Raw genomic sequence first — 26,449 nt, 5'->3', positions numbered from 1 at the left:
AACACTTAGTTTTATTTATGATTTGAAATAGTAGAGGTAATATAGTAATGTTCTATATCCACAGATCCTGCTGTAGTACGTGATATAGTTCCCAGAATATAGTTGATAAATATATTTTTAATTTGATTTTATTATTTAGAAACTTTTGCCCAAGCTCAGTGAGCCCCCATATTTACCTTTCTTCAAATCCTTTTCTACAAAATAACTTTTAAAAATGAGATAACATAAATAAAAGCCTAATTCAGTGCTTAAAACACAGTAGGCCATAAATGGTGAGTCTTCATAATTGAGCCAATGATCTTCTTTCCAAACCTTCTTTTCTTATGGCATTTCATATCTCAGTAATTAGCATTGCCCATCTATTCATTATGTCAAGTAAATTATGTGGGTTTTGGGGTTTGTTTGTTCTTGAGACAGTCTCACTCTGTCACTCTGGGTAGAGTGCCATGGCGTCAGCCTAGCTCACAGCAATCTCAAAATCTTATCCTCTTGCCTTAGCCTCCCAAGTAACTAGGACTACAGGCATCTACCACAACGCCTGGCTAGTTTTCTCTATTTTTAGTAGAAACAGGGTCTCAATCTTGCTCAGACTGGTTTGGAACTCCTAAGCTCAAGCAACCCTACACGCCTTAGTGTCCCAGAGCGTTAGGATTACAGCAACCACCTCCAGCCCCAAGTAAGTTATTTGAAAAGTCTTCCTTTTGGGTGGTGCCTGTGGCTCAGTCGGTAAGGTGCCGGCCCCATATACCGAGGGTGGCGGGTTCAAACCCGGCCCCGGCCAAACTGCAACCAAAAAATAGCCGGGCATTGTGGCGGGCGCCTGTAGTCCCAGCTACTCGGGAGGCTGAGGCAAGAGAATCACTTAAGCCCAGGAGTTGGAGGTTGCTGTGAGCTGTGTGATGCCATGGCACTCTACTGAGGGCCATAAAGTGAGACCCTGTCTCTACAAAAAAGAAAAAAAAGAAAAGTCTTCCTTTCTCTCTTTCCCTCACTCACCCTCATGTCTAATCAATTACTAGATCTTAACAATTCCACCTCTTAAATTCACCCCATCCTCTTCATTGCCATTGCTACTGCCTTGGTTTAGGCCCTCATCATTTCTTACTTGAACTCCACCTCCTAACTGGACCTCCAGTCTTTTTCTTTTAGTCCAACCTCTGCTTCCATAGATGTAATTTTAATTTACAAACCTGATCTAACCACTCCTTTCCTTAAAATTCCTTAATGGCTCTGTGTTGTCCTGAGATTGAAATCCAAAAGGTTTAGCTTGTCAAATAGGCCCACCGTAATCTGACCTTTGCCTGCCTTTCCTAAGAGCTGTCACCTCCTGCTCCCCAGGACTACCTGGGGTGTCCCATCTTCCTTGCCACTGACCACTAATCATCAGGCACGATTCAAGTCAAACCAAACTTTTTCTCTGACATTTGTAGATATATTTAATGTTTATTTTTCTTTCTTTCTTTCTTTTTTTTTTTTTGAGACAGAGTCTCATGGTGTCACCCTCGGTAGAGTGCTGTGTTGTCATAGCTCACAGCAACCTCCAACTCCTGGGCTTAAATGATTCTCTTGCCTCAGCCTCCCAAGTAGCTGGGACTGCAGGCGCCAGCCACAACACCCGGCTATTTTTTTTTTTTTTTTTTTGGCAGTTGTCATTGTTGTTTAAGCAGGCCTAGCCAGGTTCCTCAAACCCACCAGCTTCAGTGTATGTGAGCTATGGTTACCAAGCTTTATGTTTATTTTTCTGAGCTCTCTTTGTACCTTGTAAATATCTTTGTGCATATCTAACCATATGACTATAAGCTACTGGTCTTTCCCTCCAGATTGTAAATTCCTAAAGGGTAAGAATCTACGTACCATGCAATTTAACACATTGCATGACATGTACTAGAAGCTCCATAAATGTTTGAATAAATGAATGAGAGTTCAGAGGATAGGATATTTTCATTGGTTCACTAACACAAGGCATTCATAGGATGGGGAAATGGGGGGAAAAGGGCTTAATGGTTGGGTCTCAGTGAAAAGAGAGATTATATTTTTATCTATAGTCCCCAATGTAGAACACTATGGCTCCCCATCACCTTAGCCTAGCATCTGAAGCTTCTTAAAATATGGCTCCTGTCTGTCCATTTATGTCTTTCTCTATGCACTTACATATAACCTACGTTCCAGTCACTTTGCACTTCTCATCTATTCCATAGTTTTTCATTTTTTTTTGGCCGGGGCTGGGTTTGAACCTGCCACCTCTGGCATATGGGGCCGGCGCCCTACCCACTTGACCACAGGTGCCACCCTATTCCATAGTTTTTCAAGTCTCCATGTCTTGCTTTTCCCCTCACCTGTAACACCTTCTGCCTTTTCTTTCGCTTGTGTCTTTCTTACTTGCCTGATGAATGCCTATACTTCCTTCAAATGGATTGAAATTTACCACCTTTGAGTACCTTTCCCTGAAACTATCCTCCGTCTTCTGTACTTTCAGAGCACTTAATTGGTTCATTACAAGCATTGTACTGTCAATCTTTCTTGGCCTATCTTTTGCCCTCTCTGCAGAGTAAAGTCACCTTTATAACCTGGTCTCTAGCACCTTCTAGATGCTTAATACAAAGTGAAGGAAGGACTATTATATAGGTCCTTACAAAGAAAGTAAATTTGAGTAAGAATATATTTTAAATAAATTTAAGATTGTGCTTGATCTGACCAATCTAAAACAAATCTTTATTTGTGGAGGTTATACAGCTCCCCAAAAATGGTCCTGATAAACAGATCAGAAGAAAAGAACAAGTTTAAAGAGCTGGGGCTTAGTTGTATTGCCTCAGATTTAGTGAAGTATGATAAAACATACTTTGTATCTCAGGAATCTGTCTTGTCACATACTCTTCTATGGCATAATTTTTCATTGCTATACACAGTTCCATCATGTGGAATAAACCACAGTTTCACCAATCCCCATTGTTTTAATATTAAATGGAATGGAGTAGTAGGGTAGATACTAAAGAAAGGGTGATCTCATGTCTTTCTCCTATTTCCCTCAGGTTTTGGAGCCCTCTCTTGCATCAGAACTCCCTTCTAATGATCCTCTGAGTGTCATCTCAGGACCTTGGTCACACTCATGGCACGATGGCCAGCCCTCAGGAGCACCTGAGCTCCTCCCCTTCTCCACACTTACCCTTGAGTGAAAACAGAGTTTTCAGTGGACCACAAGATGAACTCACAGCTATGGGGAACCACCCTTCACCCAAGCTCCATGAGGACCACCAGGAAAAGGTGGTGGGGCAAACAGAGCTAGTGGAGAGCACAAACAGCCCCATCACCACCACAGTGCTGACAAGCATGAGTGAGGATTCCAGGGACCAGTTTGAGAACAGTGTTCTTCAGCTAAGGGAGCAAGATGAATCAGAGATGGCTGTGTCTCAGGGAAACAACAATACCGTGGATGGAGAAAACATGAGTGGAACAGAAGACATCAAGATTCAGTTCAGCCGGTCGGGCGGTGGCAGTGGTGGGTTTCTTGAAGGGCTCTTTGGATGCTTAAGACCTGTATGGAATATCATTGGGAAGGCATATTCTACTGATTACAAATTGCAGCAGCAAGGTAAGCTGAAGTATGGACTTGGAAGATATTCCTTGTGTAAACACACCATTACCACCACCACCACCATGAACTGGATAACCTTTGGCCTAACCTTTGGGTATATTAAAGATTGAGTGCCAGATGAAAACCCCACTTCAGTTTCCTGCAGGTCCTCTGAATGGAATAGATTCACATTTGGTGGGTCTTTTTAAGTCGAAGTCCATCTTTTGTGGTCATCCAGTTCAGTGGTGTCCAAAGTAGAGTATACACAAGAAAATCCATGATGTTGTAAGAAGAAATTATTAAAGCTCTTGTTTATTGTATCTTATCATTTAAATTTTTATTTTCATACATTTCCAGATATATTTGATATTGTAATATAGTTCAGCAGATGTATAATTTATAAATAAACCATGTAGCATTTCCATGTTTAAAATGTTTTTACTAATAGTCTATACATTCATAAAGTCTATTGGCCACCAGACTAATTAAGAAAACAAAAGCCACATGGTAATGCCACTGTAGATTGCAGGACTACCTGAGGTTATAGTAAGAAAGAATTATGTATTGTACCCTCAATGAATCCCCAACAATAAAAAAAAAAAAGAAGGAATTATGACCTTTCTTCTAGTCAAGACATAGAAAGCTTACATTTTGTGGAACAAATAAAATAACTAATCTTGAAAAGCATGATTATCTCTAGATTTAGTAAGTTTTTGACTTACTTTTCATGGTATAACATGTATATTCATATCTTCCAATTCAGGTGGTATGCTTTTGAAGCCCTCGTGGTCTTTATAACCTCATTTATGTTCTTTAAAAGAACTTTTCTTTTTTGTAACAAAAGCAATACAGTAGAATCTCTGTAAGTTGACCACCCAAGGAATTGTAACAAACTGGTCATCATATGGAAGTGGTCAACACAAGGGACTAGGCCTGCCGAACTGATACATACATATGGTGCGTGTCCGGTCTATGTAAATTAGGTCAACTGAGGAGGTGGTCAATGTAGGGAGGAGGACAGCTATAGCTGTTCTACTGTTTATGGATAAAATTTGGAAAATACAGGTAAGTTCCAAAAACATTTTTTAACAATCTGTGATCCTCAGTCTACTGAGAATAATCACCATTAATGTTTTCAGTATATATTATGTTAGCCTACTTATGTGTATGTATACTTTAGAAAAAATGGAGTCACACTATTTTATAACATTTTTCACTTCCTATTGTGAATATTTTTGATATTTTAAATGTAACTCTTCAGCATCATTTTAATGTTAAATTATGTGAATGTGCCAATATTTGTTTAAGCAATATCCTATTGCTCAACACTTAATTTGTTTGCAGTTATAGTGATTATAAGCCACACTTCCATGAACATTTATCTATTACTTTATTTTTGCACACATTTGGCTAGTCCTTAGGAAAAATTTCTAGAAGAGGAATAATTGGATTCAAAAGATTCGTTGTTTTAAGGTTTTGGGAACATATCATGGAGCCTTATATAAATGACATTTTTGTTAGTTTTCTCATCAAGGAATTCTGGAAAGGAAAAAAAATGGACCAAAAGTGATATTTGGCTAAGCAAGGTGTCTAATACGTGTCATCCTAGCACTTTGGGAGGCCAAGAAGAGAGGATTGCTTGAGGCCAGGAGTTTGAGATCACCCTGAACAGCATAGCTAGAGCCCCATCTCTGCAAAATATAAATTAGTCAAGTGTCATATTGCAAACCTGTAGTCCCAGCTACTTGGGAGGCTGAAGCAGGAGAATCACTTGATCCCAGGAGTTCGCGGTGGCAGTGAACTGTGATCAGGTCACTCTACTCCAGCCTAGGCAACAGAGCCAGACCCTGTCTCTAAAAAACAAATAAATAAATAAAGAAAAGTATAAAAAGCAAAATTCTCACTAGCTGGATGGGTGCCTGTAGTCCCAGCTATCCAGGAGGCTGATGCAAGAGGATCTCTTGAGCCCAGGAATTTGAGTTGCTGTGACCTATGATGACACAGCACTCTAACCGGGATGATAGAATGAGACTGAGTCTCCAAAAAAAAAAAAATTCTGTTTTATTCATTTTATAATTGAATTTTAGACTCTGACCCTCCTCTAAAAGTCTGCTGATCTCTTCTAGTGAAAACTGTTGACAGATTTTCCAAACAACCAGTAGACATTGGATACCATTTACTACTTTTCTCATGTATTTCCATTTTTCCAATTTCTGAAATACGTTCTCTTAAACCGAATACCGACTTCTCCCTGTATACCTGTTGTCCATATATGTTTTGGGATTTACTGGTACTTTTCAGGATTTGCCAACCACATCCTCCATTCCTATCCCATGCAGAAATTCTTTGTCAGTCCCTGGTTTTATGTGTGTGTATCTACCTGTCTGGCAGACATACTCTAACACCTGTCACATTCTACCTTCCTTCTCCTTCATGATTGCAAGGCTTAAAGTAAATTAACGTTGTTCCTTGTCACACAAAAGTTGGAGATTCCTATGTTAGACAGTAACAAAGAAGAAAATAAAAAATCACCTCTCATCCCACCATCCAGAGATAACCATTTTTATTTTATTATTTTTTAAGTTTCCTATTCTCTGCTTATATATAAAACCTACTAATAAACTACTTTTGGATTTTAGGATCTTCACTTTTCTTATTCTTATTTTGGTGATAATTTGGAGGTTTCAGGATCCAAATGTAGGATTGACGTTCAGGCTCATAAACAGGGGCATTAGACATATTTTGCATGTCTGTTAAAAGGAGCCCTTAAAATTTTTTTATTCTTCTACAAACTAGCATTTGTATTCCAATTGATCGTGTTACTTTCAGAAAGACTTATTTCAGAAATAAATAAGAAACAGGCCTGATCGGCTTAAGATTCTTATGAGGGTTTAGCAGGTGCCTAATTCTTCAGCAGATTGCAGGATATCCTGCCAAGCGCTGGTGTTGCTGTGGGCCATAAAAGAGATTTGTTAGCCAGAAACTAAGTGTGGTGTTTTCCTTATAGCTGGTGGGATCAGGGAGCTAATCCTTAATCCTGCATTGTAGTCAAGCAAAGGATAACACGTGAAACAGATGTGTCCTTACATTTGATACTAGGGGGAAATTTTACTAGATGTTTTTAAATGTTAAGGATGCCCTCATCTGCCCTTTACTATGTTGATAGGGAAGATCTAGTATGGTAGTATGAGTTACTAAAATCTTTTATTGCCAAAGCAAGTGTCGTAATAACCATGTCTGAATAAACAAGGGAGAACTTCTGCCTTAAAGTGAGTGGGCCTATGGCTTTTCTCTATCTTAGGGATCATGGTGGATATTGGAATTAAGATAGTAGTCATAGTGATGAATCAAAGAGAAGGGAAAAGCTTAGCTTATGCCTGTACCTATGGTACAGAGATATAAAAGCAATAAAAAGTCTGGGGCTAACCCTAGAGAGAGGTTAGCCTGTTCTCCAGTAGCATGAGGCTAGCTGTTTTGCCCACCAATTATCCAGGCCCCCATTTTTGTATGTCCTTATTAGTAACTTTCTTTTTCCTGCCATTTTGCTGTACCTTGGCCCCCTCCTAGATGCTAACAAGGACTTTGAGACTAGGCAGAGTACTCGATTCACGTCAATCAATTTTACTTCTAATCATTTCTAGAAAGACTGATGGAAACATGTTTGAAATATTATTTTACACTCCATATTCTTTTATTACCAGTGCTATTTCCCTTATTTTTCTTTGGATGATTAAGACTTTGCTGAATATAGCATAGGCATGAGGTGGAGATTGGTAAAGGAGAATTTTATTCTTTGTTATAATACCTGCATACTTGTTATTTGAGCACCAAATGTCTTTATCATTTGTATTTTAGTAATCCATCTATTTCTCATTTTATAAAAATACTAGGTAATAGGCATTGTTTCTAAAATATAGTGAATTATAATTACAAACAATATAAAAAAAGGATTATTTTACAAATTATTTTGGAATCACTAAATAGCAATATGGAAAAAAGTTAATTTGCATCTATCCTTATACCCAACACCAAAATAAACTCCAGATGGATATATAAAAGTTAAATTTTTAAAAATCTACTATAAATAACTTTTAAAAGATAGACTAGGCAGTGGAGGAAATTATAATACAAAGGAAATGAATTATTTAAAATTTTTGTTGAAAAATAATAAATTTAGCTGGTCACAGTGGCTCACACCTGTAATCCTAGTACTTTGGAAACCTGAGGCAGGAGGATCATTCGAGCCCACGAGTTAGAGGCTGCAGCAATGATGACATCACTGCACTCCAGCCTTCAAGACAGCAACACCCTGTCTCAGGTTATAGTAATAATGACAAAATTAAGAGAAAAGAGCTTATAAAAAATATTCTTTTAATTTGCATCACAGAAATGTAGAAAGAGCTTCAAGTTCATAGGAACCCTAATAAATAAATGGACAAAGGAGCTTTGAAAATTCATACAAAGCAGGGAGGCGGAGCAAGATGGCAGCCGAGTAACAGCTTCCTTGCATCTGGGCACCGTGAGTCTGGGGATATAGGACTCCAGGCATCTCTGGCTGGTGGAATCTGCCTATCATCACCCCTGAGAGGATACGGGGAGTCAGAGAGAGACTTCTGGACCCCAAGAGGAGGACTAAAACAGTGGAAAACCGGCAACTGGTCGCGTGTGTTCAATCCGTCTAAACCCGCCCGCAACTTCCACAGGCACGAGAACTTAAAGAGCAAGAGGAAGTGAAAGGAAAATTAGGGCAAGGAAACAGATAAAAGAAATCACCCATGAGGAAGAATCAGCAGAAAACTCCAGGCAACATGAAGAACCAGTCCAGAACAACCCCGCCAAGGGACCATGAGGTAGCTACTGCAGAGGATTCCACCTATACAGAAATGTTAGGAATGACAGAAAGGGAATTTAGAATACACATGTTGAAAACAATGAAAGAAATGATGGAAACAATGAAGGAAACTGCTAATAAAGTGGAAAATAACCAAAAGGAAATCCAAAAACAGAATCAAATCAGAGATGAACGATATGAAGAATATAAAAAGGATATAGCAGAGCTGAAGGAACTGAAACAGTCAATTAGGGAACTTAAAGATGCAATGGAAAGTATCAGCAACAGGTTAGACCATGCAGAAGAAAGAATTTCAGAGGTAGAAGACAAAGTTTTTGAGATAACTCAGATAGTAAAAGAGGCAGAAAAGAAGAGAGAGAAAGCAGAACGTTCACTGTCAAAATTATGGGACTTTATGAAGCGTTCCAACATACGAGTTATAGAAAAATTCATACAAAGCAGATGTGAGTATTAAATGTGGAGAAAATACTCTACATCAGCGGCAATTAAACCAATGTAAACTTATAAAACACTATTTTATATTTAATTAAAGTAGAACCAAAAAATAATTATATGGTAGTTCTTCCTGTTGTTAACGTTTGTGGTAAAACTAATACATTCACACATTGCTACTATCAGCAAAAACCAGCAAAATCCTTTGAGTAGTAATTTGTAATGTATGTGTCCAATAGCCAGGAAACTGTTTCTACTGTTGGCCCAGGAATTATATGTGCAGAAATAATATAAATAAGAAAAAGTATCAAATTTAAGTTAGCAAGACAAAAAGCTGGAAACACTTAAGTACAAAAGGTAAAAGGGTGCATTAAATGTTAATACTAAAACTAACAGTAAACACTATAATTACATAAATGATCCATGAAAAAAGTAGGAAAAATTATACATCACATGCAGCTTTCACATAGCTATAAACATGAACAGAAACTAAGAGGAAGATGACAGAGCATATGGGATGGGATTTCAGATAAAATGTTTTTCTGATTTTTCTTATTTTTTTTGAATTTCTAATGTTTAACAGTAAATATAGATTAAGGGAAAAAGACATCCAAACATTGTTCTAATTTTAGTAACTATTATATTAAAAATTAGGGTAATTTGGGCTTGTATAAAGTTGCTCAAAAATACATTGACCAGTTATGTGCTTGCCCCAGAAACCAGTAATAATACTTTATTCGGCCCCTAGAACAGTCAAAATGACATTAGTTTAAATTCTTCACTGGACGCCTAATAAGGAAAATCGTCTTATAATATGCCATCAATATCTGTATCATATGTGCTGTATGAATAAGCCTGTGGGGATGAAAGTAAGATCCCATGAGCCACTTAATATGTCCTAGGAGCCCTGCAGATACTTAAAATAGTAAAGGCTGCCAAGTGTGGTGATTCACACCCAATGACTCAGTAGGCTGAGGTGGGAGGATTGCTTGAGGTCAGAAGTTCAAGACCAGCCTGGGCAACAAAGCAAGACTGTCTCTAAAAAAATTAAAATAATTAGCCAGGTGTAATGGTGCATGCGTGTAGTCCCAGCTCCTCAGGAGGCTGAGACAGGAGGATCACTTGAGCCCAGGAGTTCCAGGCTGCAGTGGGCTATAAGCATGCCACTGTATTCCAGCATGGACAACAGAGCGAGACCCATCTCTAAAAAATAAGTAAATAAGTAATAAGTAAATGAAATAGTCAAGGCTATAACTTGCTGTTTCCTTACAAATCTCCCACGATATCATCTGTTCCTTTAGTGATTTTGTATTGTGAACTATTTGTATTTTAGAGAGATTTATTCTTATTCCATTTCAGTAGAGTGGAAACCTTCAATACAACCATTGAAGGAGAATGGGCTGAATGTCCTTGCTATAAACCACTCTCACTAGAATTTTTTTCTGCTCTACACAGTTATATTTTGAAAATCAAGTTTTAGCCACTGTGATGAGAAAATGTATTTTATTAAGACTCTGAAGAATTTCTTGTCTCTTAAAGTAGAGGAAATTAGAGAAGAGGGAAATGCCGCTCAGTTTACAGATTCTGATGAATTCTTTCTGCTCTTGCTTCATCAGTGTAGTAGATAGTGAGTTGCCGCTTCCAAGAACAGAAAGAATGTCTTCAAAGCTAACTCAACAGTACTTTGTTCCATGTTCTGCAGACAGTGGCCTTTTAGCCATCTGAAGAGAATCTGTCACAGCCTTTAACATCGTCATTCTCCTCCTCTCTCTGTAGGGCTCCTCGCTCTTTGATAATGCCCTGGTAAGAAGGGGGACAAAGAGAGGGATTGATGGTTCTTTTTTTAAAGTTTCATAAGGTTAAAGCAAATATTGATTGAATTATTAAAGTGCCTTATGTAAAACAGCATTTTATTCATTATAAAAGTGATGCAGTATTATGGTTAAAAATTTTTTTTTTTTTTGTGGTTTTTGGCCGAGGCTGGGTTTGAACCCACCACCTCCAGCATATGGGACTGGTGCCCTATCCCTTTGAGCCACAGGCGCCGCCCGGTTAAAAATTTTTTAACACAGAAAAGGATAAAGAAACATAATATGAATCACTAATTATGCCACCACCTAGAAATGACCCCTGTTAAATTTTTGGTGCCGAAAACACCAAACTCTGAGGAAAAAGAGAAAATTGAAAATAATGCAGCTATGTGAGTAAACATATCGTGACTACTGACTAACAGCTCTCTACTTACCTCATGAGAGGCAATGTGGTGTAGTGGAGAGAGCACTTTTCTTGGAATCTGCCAGTTCTGGGGTTCTGGGCTCCGTTCTACCACTTACCAACTACATGATTTTGGATAATTTATTTAACAACCCTATAAACAAACCCTAGTTTGTTCTTCTTTGAATAACTAATAAGGCCGGACTTGTATGATTGTTGTTGAGTATAGAACATGTCATATGTGCAAAGCACTAGCTAGTGTCTAGTATACAGTAAGTACTCTATAAGTGGTAAATAATAACCTAAGTGTTATGCATAATTAGATTCTGAGGAGAGTATCATTAAAAATTCATTCAGCAAGGACCCACTGAGCGTCTGCAATAGACATTCAAAGAGAAACAAAACAATGCCGATTACAGGTGATGGGGAAGAGGCACATAGGTGCATTGAATATGCAAGCTTAAGGTAAGGAAGTAGGGCTACAGGTGTGTCAGGATATGTTTTAGATGACAGGATATTAGAGATGTCTGATATGCTTGATTGCAGTGGTTAAACATCTACATAACCTATATGTATGAATATTTGATCTATAGTACCAAGGTGCGTAGGAAGGTTCTATCTTTTGGTGGGAGACAGAGGGTAGAGGTCATTCTGGATGATGGTGAAGTTGGTACCTTCAGAAAGATCCTTGAGCATATTCCAAGATCTCTTCAAGCTTATTTCTTGCTTGTGTGCCTAGATACTTGGGAAGTGCCATTTGAGGAGATCTCAGAGCTGCAGTGGCTGGGTAGTGGAGCCCAAGGAGCTGTCTTCTTGGGCAAATTCCGAGCAGAAGAGGTGGCCATCAAGAAAGTGAGAGAACAGAATGAGACGGATATCAAGCATTTGAGGAAGTTGAAGCACCCTAACATCATCGCATTCAAGTAGGTCAAGGCTTTTTTTTTTAAGAAGTAGAGATATTTTACCACCACCACCCCCAATATATACATGCAAGTTCCTGTTTTGAGAGACAGTTCAAAAACATTCTATAGACTTGCATCTAGCAAGTGCTAGATGCTAGATGCTTTAGGAGGGTACTGAAGAACTATTGAATTTGAGTCACGCCCTTAAGCATCTCATTTTGCTGCTGGGACAGGGATACACTTGGGGCAGGGAAGGAAGAGGATTCCCACAAGCAGTCAGAGCTTCTGCATCAACCTTGTTTATCAATGGATGACAATATAATGTGAACATCCTAAGATTCACTTAAGAAGACAAAGCTAACATCTAAAACCATCAGAGGATAGTCAGTTCCTATGTAATAGATATGTATTTTTTATTAGTTTCTATTAGCCTTCCTTCTTAAAAATTAACTTGTAATAATGGATATCTTTGGAATATAGGCCCAGGTTATGCTAGATCCCTTTGCAAGTAATGCCAAACACTCATCTTTCTAAATCTAATAATAGTAGAATTATATGTTATATTCATTTGACGAAGTGGTTGCCTTCAAGAGTATATGATCATATCTTTTTAGTCTAGACCATTCTTTTCATAATATTGAATGGGGTCCATAACAGAAGGAAGAGAATCAAAGGTAAAATTGTGGATGTCACCAAACTTGGAAGTGCTGAGCTCTACATATATGAAATCTCTCCTGCCCTAACCTTTTCATTGAGGTCCTGTCCTTTGCTAGCCTTTAAAGGTTGCTCTGGGCTTGAACACATGAATAGTAAGTGGCTTTAGAGGAGAGAAGGTGGAGAACAGGAAAGGTAGCATTTAGGTAGAATGAAACTAGAACTTCTTGCTATATATGATCTATGTTTTTTATTCCTGAAAAATAGTAAAACCAACGAGGCTGCAGCTAAAAGTGGAGCAACTTACAAATCCCCCTTGCCTAGACTAGGAGGAACTTCTCCCAGGCTCAAAAAGGGTCTTTCCTTGGTAAAACTCTCATTATAAAGCTAGAAATGTCATGTGATAACTTTTTTTAAAAATTAAGTCCTATATACATAGATCATGAATACATTTATGCCTTTGTGGGATTCAATGTATCGATTATTTGTACAAATTGGAGTGCTTACATCCTACTAATTAACCTAGTTTTCACCTCATTTACCTAATCACAGTGTTAAGACATTTGTGTTCTATGCTTGATAGATTTGACTTGTACCCTTGCAATATGCTCCATAGGTGTGTTCCCATCATTAACCCTCCCTCTATTGAACCACCCCCCTCCTTTCCCATCCCTCTCCCCTTCCCTCCTTCATCTTGGGCTATAGTTGTGATTCATCTTTCATATGAAAGTGTGAGTGATTATAAATAAGTTTCATAGTAGTACAGAGTACGCTGGATATTTTTTTTCCATTCCTGAGATACTTTACTAAGAAGAATATTTTCCAGCTCCATCCATGTAAACATAAAAGAGGTAAAGTCTCCATCTTTTTTAATGCTGCATAGTATTCCATGGTATACATATACCATAATTTACTTGTGATAACTCTTAATTAGAATCACATCCCCAAAGTAAGGAAGAGAAAGCTTGGGTACAGGTTTTATAGGATGGATTCAAATGAGTACTGAAGTTATGTTTTGGTTCCTAAATAAGACCCTTATGGAAAGGGAAAGGTGTATGAAAAGAAGAGAAGCATTCAACTGGGATACTAAGACACTAAAAGAAGCATTTGGATTCCTTTCCTCTTAGAAGGGGGTCATTTGTGCGGAGGAGGTGGGAGAGAGAGAGCTTCAGTCACTGCTGTTACTTCATCTTTCTATCCAGTAGGGCCAGGAAGACGTGTGCCCAAAATGAGACACTAGAGAGACACGTAATCTTTCCAAAGATAACAAACTTCAGAAGATAATAGGGGGGTTATTTTAAGCAGAGATACTAACAGACACCCCCTTCTTTCCCTCATTTTACTTCACTGAAACAATCCTCACTTCCAGTATGCTACATCCACCTAAATGGAAGGAAGGGTCAGAAACTTCTAAACTTAGATCACTAGACCATTGTGTTTAAGACACAGAATGTTCTGTAGATCAGTATGGCTTTTTGGCCTCCTGCAGTGAACTAGACTGTGTCCCAGGCACCAGGGCTTTCCAGTAGGATACACTGGGTACCTAAAAGTAGAAATGTGTCCTGAGAGGACAGAGGTATGAGAAGCTTTATTTTTATTTCCTTTCTTTGGCATCTTCCTTTTACTTCTCAGTCTTTCCCACCTCACCCTTCTGACCTTTCTACCTGTGCATGCAGTTTTTAGCATTGTTGGGCATGTATTGCCATGTTAATGCCCAAGTCTTGTGGCTAAAGACACTTGAATAGTCTTTACCTCTACATGGAAAACAATAGTGAGACTGTGTCCCTGGCTCTTTACAACATGTTCTGGGGCATTGTGCAGTGTTATGTTTGCAGCCATCTGTGCCATGTGTTGCTTGGCCAATGAATCACGTTCAGGACCATCTGGAAGATACACAGGCATGATTGGATTTTAGCATGTCTCCCTGGATCCTGATTCTGTGCTTACAGCTGCTTTGCAGGTTAGGAAAACCGTGTATAGAAGGGGAAGTATACTGTGTTCTTTTTTTTCCATCCAGTTTTTTTATTAATCTCTTAAGAAAACCTGACTTGTTCCTAATGGAATTCAGTGCCAAAGGAGGAAAAGGTAGCAATTAGAAGTGATTGTAAGGCTGTTATTTATAGCTACTAAGAAGCCTTGTCATAGAACAAGGCTGATGGAATGATTGCTTCTTATTAGTAAGTCAAAAACTGCAAAGTGCATAACTCATCCCTGCTCAGTCCATTCTGTGTGTGTAGCAAGTTAAAAACAAAGTTGAATAGGATACTGTGTACCTTCAAACAAATATTTATCTTGACATTCTTATGCATATTCCATTATTCTAGCACTATTTATTATTTCTCTTTGTAACGACAATTAAATCATTCATTTGTAATTACTGTACACTTGTGCTTCACCAAACTTTCCTAAAAGTCAAATCACAAAAACTTGAAAAATTTTTTCATTAAAAATCAAGGTGATAGGAGAGCAATAGAAATAGCTTTGTAGCATTTAACAGGTACTCCAAAGCAGGGAAAAATGAAGACTAATTATACTTCATAACCTGCTATTGTTATAAGATCTTCACAATGCTCAGCACCTCAAGCCATGGCCTCTGTATTCCTCCATCACTTACAGAAGCTTAAGAGAAGGGCATGAGCTGGTAGCTGGCTAAAGCCTTTAACTGAGTACTCTGTTAACATTTCTAAAAAATTTCAAAGGAAGACATATATACCCATAAGAAATGTAACACAGAGAATTTTTCTTCTCTCATCCTCAGAACAGAACTGTGCAAAAGAGTTATTGTGGTCATTCCCTCTTTCATGAAATAATGGTGTTGACATAGGAATCCCCAATATGCTTATTAAGTTAAAAGGCTAAAAGCTTCTGACTCTTGAGGCTTGGGGGAAGTGCAGGGGAGGCTAAAACAGAGCAGTATAGTGTAGTGGGTGGAAAGGGCACTGAAGTTAGACAGGCTGACCTTGAATCCCAGCTCTGTCACTTCTTTTTTTTTCTTTGAGACAGAGTTTCACTTTGTCACCCTCAGTAGAGTGCCATGGTGTCACAGCTCATAGCAACCTCCAGCTCCTGGGCTTAGGTGATTCTCTTGCCTCAGCTTCCCAAGTAGCTGGGACTACAGGTGCCCACCAGAATGCCCAGCTATTTTTTTGTTATTGCAGTTTGGCCCGGGCCGAGTTTGAACCCGCCACCCTCACTGAGCCACAGGCGCCACCCCTAGCTCTGTCACTTCTTAGTTGTATGATCTAGTTGTGATGAAGACAAGTGACTTTCTCACTCTGAGCCTTACCTGCAAAAATGGAAAAGGTAATATCTATCTTACAATGGTTTAGAGTTTAAATTGGGGTTTAAATTAAGATTAAATAAGACAAATAACATGAAAATATGTCTGAAAACTAGGAGATGTTTTCTCGTGTTGATATGCCATGCCTCTACACGTGTTATTATGAAGTCTTTTTTCAACCAAGAACATTGAAGTGAAGTTAAGAAGCATTTGTCAAGGACTTGCAATGAACCTCTAGACTTTGTGACAGAGAGAAAAGAACTTGAAGACCTTTCCCTTCAAGGAACCTGTAACTATATGGAGAGAGAAAAATTGCATATAGATCAGCCTGGGCAACATAACAAGATAGATCTCTACTCTATAGAAAAAAAAAGAGAAAAACAAAAACAAAACAATAAACAAAAAAAACTAACCAAGCATGGTGACACCTGCCCATAGTCCTATCCACTCCTGAGACTGAGGTGGGAGAATCACTTGAGCCTAGGAGTTCGAGGTTGCAGTGAGCTATGATCATGCCACTGCACTCCAGCGTGGAAGACAAAGCAAGATCCTATCTCTAAAAATTAAAAAATGATGGGGCAGCACCTGTGGCGCAAGGAGTAGTGCGCTGGCCCCATATACCACAGGTGGCGGGTTCAAACCCAGCCCCGGCCAAAAACTGCAAAAAAAAAAATAATAAATAATAAATAAATAATGATGGCTGCCATATATCAAAAGGAATCTAGAGAAAAGAAAGATCTTTTTAGAGTGGAATAATCAGAAATGTTTTTCAAAGACTATGTAAGGCCAGGTGTGGTGGCTCATGCCTATAATCCTAGCACACCTGTAATCTGGGAGGCCAAGGCTGGAGGACGCTTGAGCTCAGGAGTTTGAGATCAGCCTGAGGAAGAGTGAGACCCCATCTCTACTAAAAATAGAAACACTAGCCAGGCAGGGTGGCAAATAAATGCCTGTACTCCCAGCTATTCCTTGGGAGACTGAGGCCAGAGGATCACTTAAGCCCAGGAGTTTGAGATTGCTGTGAGCTACAATAACACTATGGCACTCTACCCAGGGTGATGGAGTAAGACTCTGTCTCAAAAAAACAACAAAAACAAAGACTCTGTAAGATAGCAAATTGACTCTTTGTTTTGATCCTCAGTGCAGTTAGTTAAATTTGAATAATTTAAAATTCGACAAATAACATTAAAAATAGCAATACTTTGTTTGAATTCTCTTCCTGTACACTACTCTCAAAGTCTCAAAGGAAGATTAAATGATTTTTAATGATCTAAAACAACACATTATCCAGCTTACACAAACCTCAGGAAAGGGTGTTCTTTGTTCTAGAATGAAACAGTCCTCCAGAAAAGTCATGAGATGCAGACAGCACTATATATAGATAGCTGGAGGGAACAAATATTGTCTGTGTGGATAATAGAGAAATCTGTAAACTAGAGAGGTTTTAATGTTAAAAATCAGGAACTGTTGTTTATATACATTTTAGGAACAATTGAGATATAGAATTGGTTTTTATTAAACGTATTAAATAATCTTAAACTATGAATATGTATACATGTATGTGTATATTTATGTACATGTTCATGTTTTCTTGGAAGGGGTGTTTGTACTCAGGCCCCATGTTATTGTATCATCATGGAGTACTGTGCCCACGGACAACTCTACGAGGTCTTGAGAGCTGGCAGGAAGATCACACCTCGATTGCTGGTAGACTGGTCCACAGGAATTGCAAGTGGAATGAATTATTTGCACCTCCATAAGATTATTCATCGTGATCTCAAATCACCCAAGTGAGTTTGGGAACTAATTTTTCAGCTATTTTTTGTTGTTGTTGTTGTTGTTTTGAAATAAGGAAGTTTTATCAACCACAGTTGAAGTTTTCAGACAGCATATTTTCAGTTCACTTGAAATTGGCACAGTGGGTGATTCTATTCACCTATCTTTTGGATTATTGTTGACCTACTTACTTACCTATATGGCACATATTTCCAGGTACCTGACAATAGTTTTCCCTTTTGATGCTTTAGATTGTTCAACTATAAAATTATTCGGCTAAGTGTGGTAGCTCATTCCTAACACTTTGGGAGGTTGCGGTGGAAGGAGTGTTTGAGGACAGGAGTTAGAGACCAGCCTGAGAAACATAGCAAGTCCCCATCGGTACCAAAAAAAAAAAAAAAGAAAGGAAAAAAAGAGGAATTAGCTGGACATGGTGGTAGATGCCTATAGTCCCAGCTAATTAGGAGGCTGAGGCAGGAGGATTGCATGAGCCCAAGAGTTTGAAGTTACAGCAAGCTATAATGATACCACTTCACTCTAGCCTGGGTAACAGAGTGAGACTCTGCTCAAAAAATATGTATTTTTTCATTATTATCAGAACTATTTACTTTCTGTCATCTAAGATAATCTATGCCAAACTTTCCCACGTGAAGGCTTGATTTGTTGGTTTTCTATTGTGTTAAACAAACAAACAAAAAAAAAACTTAACTGGGTGGCGCCTGTGGCTCAGTGAGTAGGGCGCCAGCCCCATATACCGAGGGTGGTGGGTTCAAACCCAGCCCCTGCTGAACTGCAACCAAAAAATAGCTGGGCATTGTGGCGGGCGCCTGTAGTCCCAGCTACTCGGGAGGCTGAGGCAGGAGAATCGCTGAAGCCCAAGAGCTAGAGGTTGCTGTGAGTCCTGTGACATCATGGCACTCTACTGAAGGCGGTAAAGTGAGACTCTGTCTGTACAAAAAAATAAAATAAAAAAACTTAACTGAGTTTCGAAATGTATACAATAGGATAAAAATGAATCAGAAACAAGCAAGTAAAAAATAAAAATATTAACAAGTAAAACTTGTTATACCATATGATTCTGCCATAAGATTCTGTACTGCTATTAGAAGTGGACTACATATTTGGCTTTGAGCTTCCTAAAATCTAAGTAAAGGAAGAAATAAACAGAAGGTTCACAGTGGCCTTAAGGAAAATAAAAAAAACTGGTTAACCAAGAGAAGCAGAGTCATTTCTAGTAATCTTTTTTCAAAATGATCCTTTGGCTACAAATAACCACTTTCCATGAAATGCTTATTCAGTTCTCCAAATTGTATGAAGAAAGAAATTGACAACATGATATATTTCTGTCTTGCTCCTATTTGTAAACAATATTTATATTATTTCTCATCATAGTTGGTTTAGAGAAACAGAGGATTAATCTCTTTTCAAAAACATATTTGCAGGGCCAGGCACTTTGGCTCACACTTAATCTTAGTTTTGAAGGCCAATGCAAGAGGATCACTTAAGGCCAGGCGTTTGAGACCAGCCTGAGTAACACAGCCAGACTTATTTTTTTATACAAAAAAAAAATCGAAAACTTAGCTGAGTGTGGTGGCATATAATCCTAGTTACTTGGGAGGCTGAGACAGGAGGATCACTGGAGCCCAGGAGTTTGAGGTTGCAGCTATGGTGATGACACTGTTGCTCAGGTAACAGAGAAAGACTCTGTTTCAAATACGAAGCAAAACATAACAAAAAACAACATATTTGCATAGTGCTTTCATGGTTTACAACTTTTTAAATATTCATTACCACATCTTCTTTTGATCTGGCAAAAACTGTGTGGGATAGATGTGACAGGTATCATTATTCCTTTTTTTTTTTTTGAGACAGAGCCTCAAGCTGTCACCCTGGTTAGAGTGCATTACAGCTCACAGCAACCTCCAACTCCTGGGCTTAAGCGATTCTCCTGCCTCAGTCTCCCAAGTAGCTGGGACTACAGGCACCTGCCATAATGCCCAGCTATTTTTTAGTTGTAGTTGTCATTGTTGTTCAATGTTATTCAAACCTGCCAGCTCTGGTGTATGTGGCTGGCACCTTAGCCACTTGAGCTACAAGGCGCCGAGCCCATTATTCCTATTTTATATATAAGAGAAACTAGGGCTCAGCCCAAAGTCATGGGCTAGGACTCGAACATAGAACTTCTAAACCAAAGACTATTGCATCCTACCTCATTATGCAAAGATAAAGGATTCACAATTAATCCTGCCTCTTCTTTGCAAAAGATACAAATCAATCCTTGTCTATAAACTTTAAAGGAAAGTCTGATTTATCACCATCATTCTCAGCAATGTTTAGTTCACTAAACAACCCCCTCCTTGCTTTACCTGTAAATACATTGTTATATAGTGTTCCTTCTTAATACAAGCTGTTGCTTTTCACAACGTAACACATAAAGTACATGAAATACTTGCTGAAAGCCTCTGAAAATGACCTCCTTTTAACCATCTTGTTCTTGAGAATTAATTTTAGAGGGAAGGAGTTAGGAAATCTTAGAATATTTAAAATCACATGCTATTCTCCTTAACCCCTGTCACTTAAGGATTAGAGTAGTAAGTTGGTTATCCAATAAGCCTTTCCCTCTGCTGACAATAGCACTCCCAACCCTGGCAGCCTCACCCTCTTTGGGTTTCAAGCTAACTTCAAGAAGACCAAGATCAATCTGACTTACTGTAACAAGAGATTTTATTACTATCTTAAATCTGCAGGGTGTGTGACCCCAACTTTGTCTCAGAAATGTTTTCAGAAAAGTTCCAACATTATATTATCTCTAGTTTCCCAAGTTCATTCAATCTTATCAGACTTACCAAGGCAGAAGAGTAAATCCCTGGAAAAATGTCTGTCTTTCTAAGGGCTTGTTGCCCTTTCTGACTTTCGTGGTATGTGCTACCTCAATTCTCCAGTTATCTCAGGTATTCCATCATATTTTAATCCTTGTGCATTTTCACTAACACCATTAAATCAAAACTCCTAAATTACATACATTTAGACATCATCAGGTGCATACCTTAGATGAAGGTATTCTAAATCAATTATAAGCACCAAGTTGTTTGGTAAATAGAGAGCTTTTGACATTGGGGTGTAAACATGGCAAATATGAAATTTCTGGTTCAAATGGAGAAGAGGGGATAGATTCAGCTATTTACTGTTTTGTTTTGTTGAGACAGAGCCTCACTCTGTTGCCCCAGGGTAGAGTGCCGTTGCATCATCATAGCTCACAGCAACCTCAAACTCCTGGGCTCAAGCAATCCTTTTGCCTCAGACTCCCCCGTAGCTGGGACTATAGGTGCCCATCTCAATGCCTGACTAGTTTTTCTGAGCAAGAGTGAGAGATGGGTTCTCACTCTTGCTCAGACTGATCTTGAACTCCTAACCTCAAGCAATCCACCTGTCTCAGCCTCCCAGAGTACTAGGATTACAGGCATGAGCCACCGTGCCCAGACAGATATTTTCTGTTTTTTAAATTCCTCAATTCTAATACTGTTTGAGTATTAAGCTTTATTTTGTTAAAATAAGTCCCTATATCATTAAGCCTCTTTGAAACCCTTATTCATTAACATTCTAAAGTGAATTTATTTCAAGTGAATTCAATGTAGTGTATGAGGCTGTCCATACTTCAGATTTGGTATAAGATCGTACCCCTTACGGCAGCAAAAGCAGTTCACCCAAGGTCACATTTCAGATAATTACTATAAAAAGTAAAGCGTGACTTGTGTGGAAACTAAAGCTTAGATTTATTACTGCTTTTCCTTATCAGCACTAGTGAAATCCCAGCATACATATTAGCCTTTTGATATAATGAATCCCTAGTGTCATGGTCTCATTCTTAATATTAGTTGGCTGTTATTTAAACTGAGTTTTAGAAAAGTGTTTTTCTTAGGAGATTGGCTAAAACAGGCAGGGATGAAAACCAATATTTATTGATCATGGGTGCTTTACATATCTTACTTCATTTAAATCAAATGAAAATTCAATGAGGTTGATTGCAAGAGGGACTTTACCTAACAATTGCAATCAGTGTAACCTGGCTTATTGTACCCTCAATGAATCCCCAACAATTAAAAAAAAAAAAAAAAAGAAAAGAAAATTCAATGAGGTTGTTATTACAGAACTCTTGGAGCCAGAGGATTTCAGAAAGGTACTACATTACCTTAGACGTTTAGTAAAGTCTGAAGCAGTACCCTATGATCAGTCATATTTACGTATCTGTAGGGAAACCTATGATATTTATACAAAATGGGATAGAGCTAGAGAGTTGGACTTATACATGTGAAAAAATATTTACAAACCATTTTGAGAGCTTTTTGCATTTTTGAATTGTGGATAAGATACTATGACCTGAAGTGTCTCCAACTTGCAGATGAGAAAACTAGCTTAGAAGAGTTAAGTAACTTATCGCTTCTCGGCCTTTTGGCTAAGATCAAGTGTAGAAGAGTTAAGTAATTTGGCAAAGGTCACATAGTTAGCAAGGAAACGGTGGCAGGATAAAACCAAGTCTTAAAACCCCACTATGCCAAACTACCTCAGAAGTATGGAAGATGCTGTTTCTAGTATATGGTCAGTGCCCCAGTAACAGTGGAAATTGCGAGCTTAATTCTACAAGGTAGGAAAAGTAAAAAAAAAAAAAAAACTTCAGTTTCAGCCATTTTGGAGTCATGGTTTTCATTAGCACTAACGATCTGGATGTTTTCTTCCTTTCTTTTAAAGTGTCTTGGTGACTCATACAGATGCAGTAAAAATTTCAGATTTTGGTACATCTAAGGAACTCAGTGATAAAAGTACCAAGATGTCCTTCGCTGGCACAGTTGCATGGATGGCACCAGAGGTGATACGGAATGAGCCTGTCTCTGAAAAAGTTGATATATGGTGAGTGGCAACATGGGTGCCAACCAGAATGCCTTTTCCCACTTTCACCACAGCTGTACTTTCTTCCTTCCTTCAACCCTTCTACTTTCCCAGAATATTCTCTAGTGTTGCTCACTTCTCATCTCTTTCAGTCTCCTATTATCTGGGGAACTACCCAGTGTAATGATACATGGCAAGAAGGATTAGGGGGGAAATTAGGGTGAATAGCCAGTCAGTAAATTATCAGTTTAGGGAATCCTCAAGGAATGTGCTGAACTTTCTAGAAAACTGAAAGCTTACTTCAAATGACTGTTTAGTATATAAGACTTTCTAAAATGTATTATATAATTCTCACTTTTTTCAGTAAAATACATTAAACAGCAGTTAATGACCCAGGTCATCATTACACGTATTAGGGATGTACTTTGCTGTGATGGTCATGTGCTCCAGACCTATTTGACAGATATAGGTTATTTGCCCTTAATTAAAAAAAAAAAAAGACTTTATCAGCTCAGCGCCTGTGGCTCAAGCAGCTAAGGTGCCGGCCACATGAGCTGATGAGTTCGAATCCACCCCGGGCCTGCAAACAACAATGATGACTGCAACCAAAAAATAGCCGGGTGTTGTGGTTGGTGCCTGTAGTCCCAGCTACTTGGAGGCAGAGGCAGGAGAATCGCTGGAGCCCAGGAGTTGGAGGTTGCTGTGAGTTATGATGCCATGGCACTCTACCCAGGGTGACAGCTTGAAGCTCTGTCTCAAAAAAAAAAACTTTATCAATATTTCCTCTGAGATTATAAATCTTTACAACATGTATTAACAGTATTTTTCCCTGTAATTGCTTTTCCTTTATCCTTAAATTGGTGACTACTAACTTTTAGGCATAAAACCAAAATAAATGCATATGTTAAAATTGCATGTAATACCCAGAGTAAGTATAATAAAGTAGAAATGTGGGATCATTTGTAATTTGGGTAATTATCACTAAAGTGTCTTCCTTAGGGATTATACCAATTCATGTTCTACTTAAAAATGCATAAGAATGTTCTCTCAGTCTCACCAACAAACTGTGCTACACTTTTGGATTTTTGCCAATCATAGAAACCGACCTTCATTTCAGCAGGTAAAAAATGATATCTTGAGTGTAGTTTTAATTTGCATTCCTCTTATTATAAGTTTGTTTATACATTTTCATATTTTTTGGAGCCAGTTGTAATTTATTTGTGAACTATTCATATTCTTTGCTTAGCTTTCTGGTCTTTATTCTTGTCAATTTATAGAGTATTTTGTGTATTAAGGAAATTAGTTAGCCTTTTGTGTACATTGTAGGTACTTTTCACATTTTGTTATTTTGCTTGTGGTATTTTTTCATGCCTTTTTTTTTTAATGCAGTTTTATTTCTCAATCTCTCCTTTTATAGCTTCTATTGTATAGTTTTAAAAGCTTTCATCTCAAAACCAGAGATTCCTTAAAAAATAAAATAAAACAAAAAGCTTCCATCACTCCAAGATTTGTTTTTATTTCCCCATGTTTTCTTTTAAGATTTTCATGATATCATTTTTACATTTAAATCTTTGATCCGTTTGGAATTTATCTTGATATATGGTGAAGTATAGATTTAATTATTTTCCTCAATTGTCCCAACAACATCTACTGACTAATCATTTTTTTCTCCACTGAATTGTGATGTCATTTCTATATTTCTATTTCATGTATTAATTCCTATATGTATTTGGTCTATTTATGGATTTCTAGTCTAGTCTAATAGTCTGGCTGTCTACTTATACAACAAAGTTATTTACTGAGGCCTTCTAATATGTCTTAATATCTGGTGATATTGGTTACCCCGCCGTGATTTTCTTTTTCTGGGATTTCCTGGCTATTTCTGTTTTTCTTATAGCACTATTAGAATTTTAAAACTAATTGGTGGGACCACACCTATAGTGCATCCTACAAGGGTACATGTGAAACTTACTAAATGTAGAATATAAATGTCTTAACATAATAACCAGGAAGGCTATGTTAACCAGTGTGATAAAAATATGTCAAATGGTATATAAAACCAGTGTATGGTGCCCCATGATTGCATTATTATACACAGCTATAATTTAATAATAAAAATAAATAAATAGAATTTTATTTTTTTATTTTTTTATTATTATTAAACCATAGCTGTGTACATTTGTGCAATCAAGGGGTACAATGTGCTGGTTTCATATACAATCTGAAATATTCTCATCAAACTGTTCAATGTAGCCTTCATGGCATTTTCTTAGTTATTGTATGTAGACATTTGTATTCTACCCATTCTAAAATACAACATAGGTGTGGCCCCACCCATTACCCTCCCTCCTCCCTGACTTCCCCCCTCCCTTCCCCTCTCTTGGCTCTTTCCCCATATTCTTGTGCTATAGTTGGGTTATAGCCTTCATATGAAAGCTATAAATTAGCTTCATAGTAGGGCTGAGTACATTGGATACTTTTTCTTCCATTATTGAGATACTCTGCTAAGAAGAATATGTTCCAGCTCCATCCATGTAAGCATGAAAGAGGTCAAGTCTCCATCTTTCTTTAAGGCTGCATAATATTCCATGGTATACATGTACCACAATTTGCTAGTCCATTCGTGGGTCAGTGGGCACTTGGGCTTCTTCCATGACTTAGCAATTGTGAATTGGGCTGAATAAACATTCTGGTACAGATGTCTTTGTTATATTGTGATTTTTGGTCTTCTGGGTATAAACCTAGTAAAGGAATTATAGGATCGAATGGCAGGTCTATTTTCAGATCTCTAAGTATTCTCCAAACATCCTTCCAAAAGGAACATATTAGTGTGCATTCCCACCAGCAGTGTAGAAGTGTAGAAGCAGCATTCCCTTTTCTCTGCATCCCCACCAACATCTCTGGTTTTGGGATTTTGTTATGTGGGCTGCTCTTATGGGGGTTAGGTGATATCTCAAAGTAGTTTTGATTTGCATTTCTCTGATGATTAAGGATGATGAGCTTTTTTTCATGTGTCAGTAGATCGTGCATCTTTACAGAAGTTTCTCTTCAAGTCCTTTGCCCACTCTTTTCTTGCTAGTACTTTTGAGTTCTCTGTGGATTCTGGTTATTACACCTTTATCAGAAGTATAACCTGCAAATATTTTCTCCCATTCTGAGGGCTGTCTGCTTGCTTTACTTACTATGTTCTTGGCTGTGCAGAAGCTTTTTAGTTTGATCAGGTCCCAGTAATGTATTTTTGATGCTGATGCTGCTTCAATTGCCTGGGGAGTCCTCCTCATAAAATGTTCACCCGGGCCGATTCCTTCAAGAATTATCCCTGCACTTTCTTCAAGTATTTTTATAGTTTCATGTCTTAAGTTTAAATCTTTTATCCAGTGAGAGTCTATCCTAGTTAATGGTGAAAGGTGTGGGTCCAGTTTCAGTCTTTTACAGATCACCAGCCAGTTCACCCAGCACCATTTGTTAAATAGGGAATCTTTTCCCCGCTGAATGTTTTTAATTGGCTTGTCAAAGATCAAATAACGGTAAGTAGCTGGATTCATCTCTTGGTTCTCTATTCTGTTCCAGACATCTACTTCTCTGTTTTTGTGCCAGTATCATGCTATTTTGATCACTATCGATTTATAGTACAGTCTCAGGTCTGGTAGCGTGATTCCTCCTGCTTTGTTTTTATTGCTGAGTAATGTTTTGGCTATTCGAGTTATTTTCTGATTCCATATAAAACAAAGTATTATTTTTTCAAGATCTTTAAAATATGACAATGGAGCTTTAATAGGAATTGCATTAAAATTGTATATTGCATTGGGTAGTATGGACATGTTAACAATGTTGATTCTTCCCAGCCATGAGCATGGTATGTTTTTCCATTTGTTAAAATCTTC

The 26,449-nt window shown here is 38.0% G+C and overlaps 1 protein-coding gene across 5 annotated transcripts in view; it reads left to right on the top strand.

Moving 5' to 3' along the window:
* Window positions 1-26,449, top strand: part of MAP3K13 (mitogen-activated protein kinase kinase kinase 13) — a 166,395-nt gene that overhangs the window by 91,994 nt on the left and 47,952 nt on the right. For all 5 annotated transcript variants that reach the window (XM_053565560.1, XM_053565562.1, XM_053565559.1 and 2 more), the window contains exons 2-5: window positions 3,030-3,589; window positions 11,809-11,992; window positions 17,504-17,695; window positions 22,428-22,586. In XM_053565560.1, coding sequence (XP_053421535.1) covers window positions 3,115-3,589; window positions 11,809-11,992; window positions 17,504-17,695; window positions 22,428-22,586 — 1,010 coding nt within the window. In that variant the 5' untranslated portion in view covers window positions 3,030-3,114. The remainder of the gene's footprint in view (window positions 1-3,029; window positions 3,590-11,808; window positions 11,993-17,503; window positions 17,696-22,427; window positions 22,587-26,449) is intronic.

This window comes from Nycticebus coucang, chromosome 16 (assembly GCF_027406575.1).
Source record: "Nycticebus coucang isolate mNycCou1 chromosome 16, mNycCou1.pri, whole genome shotgun sequence".
NCBI lineage: Eukaryota > Metazoa > Chordata > Mammalia > Primates > Lorisidae > Nycticebus > Nycticebus coucang.
The sequence above is the reverse complement of the archived record's forward strand: the minus strand, read 5'-3'. Positions and strand labels throughout refer to the sequence as shown.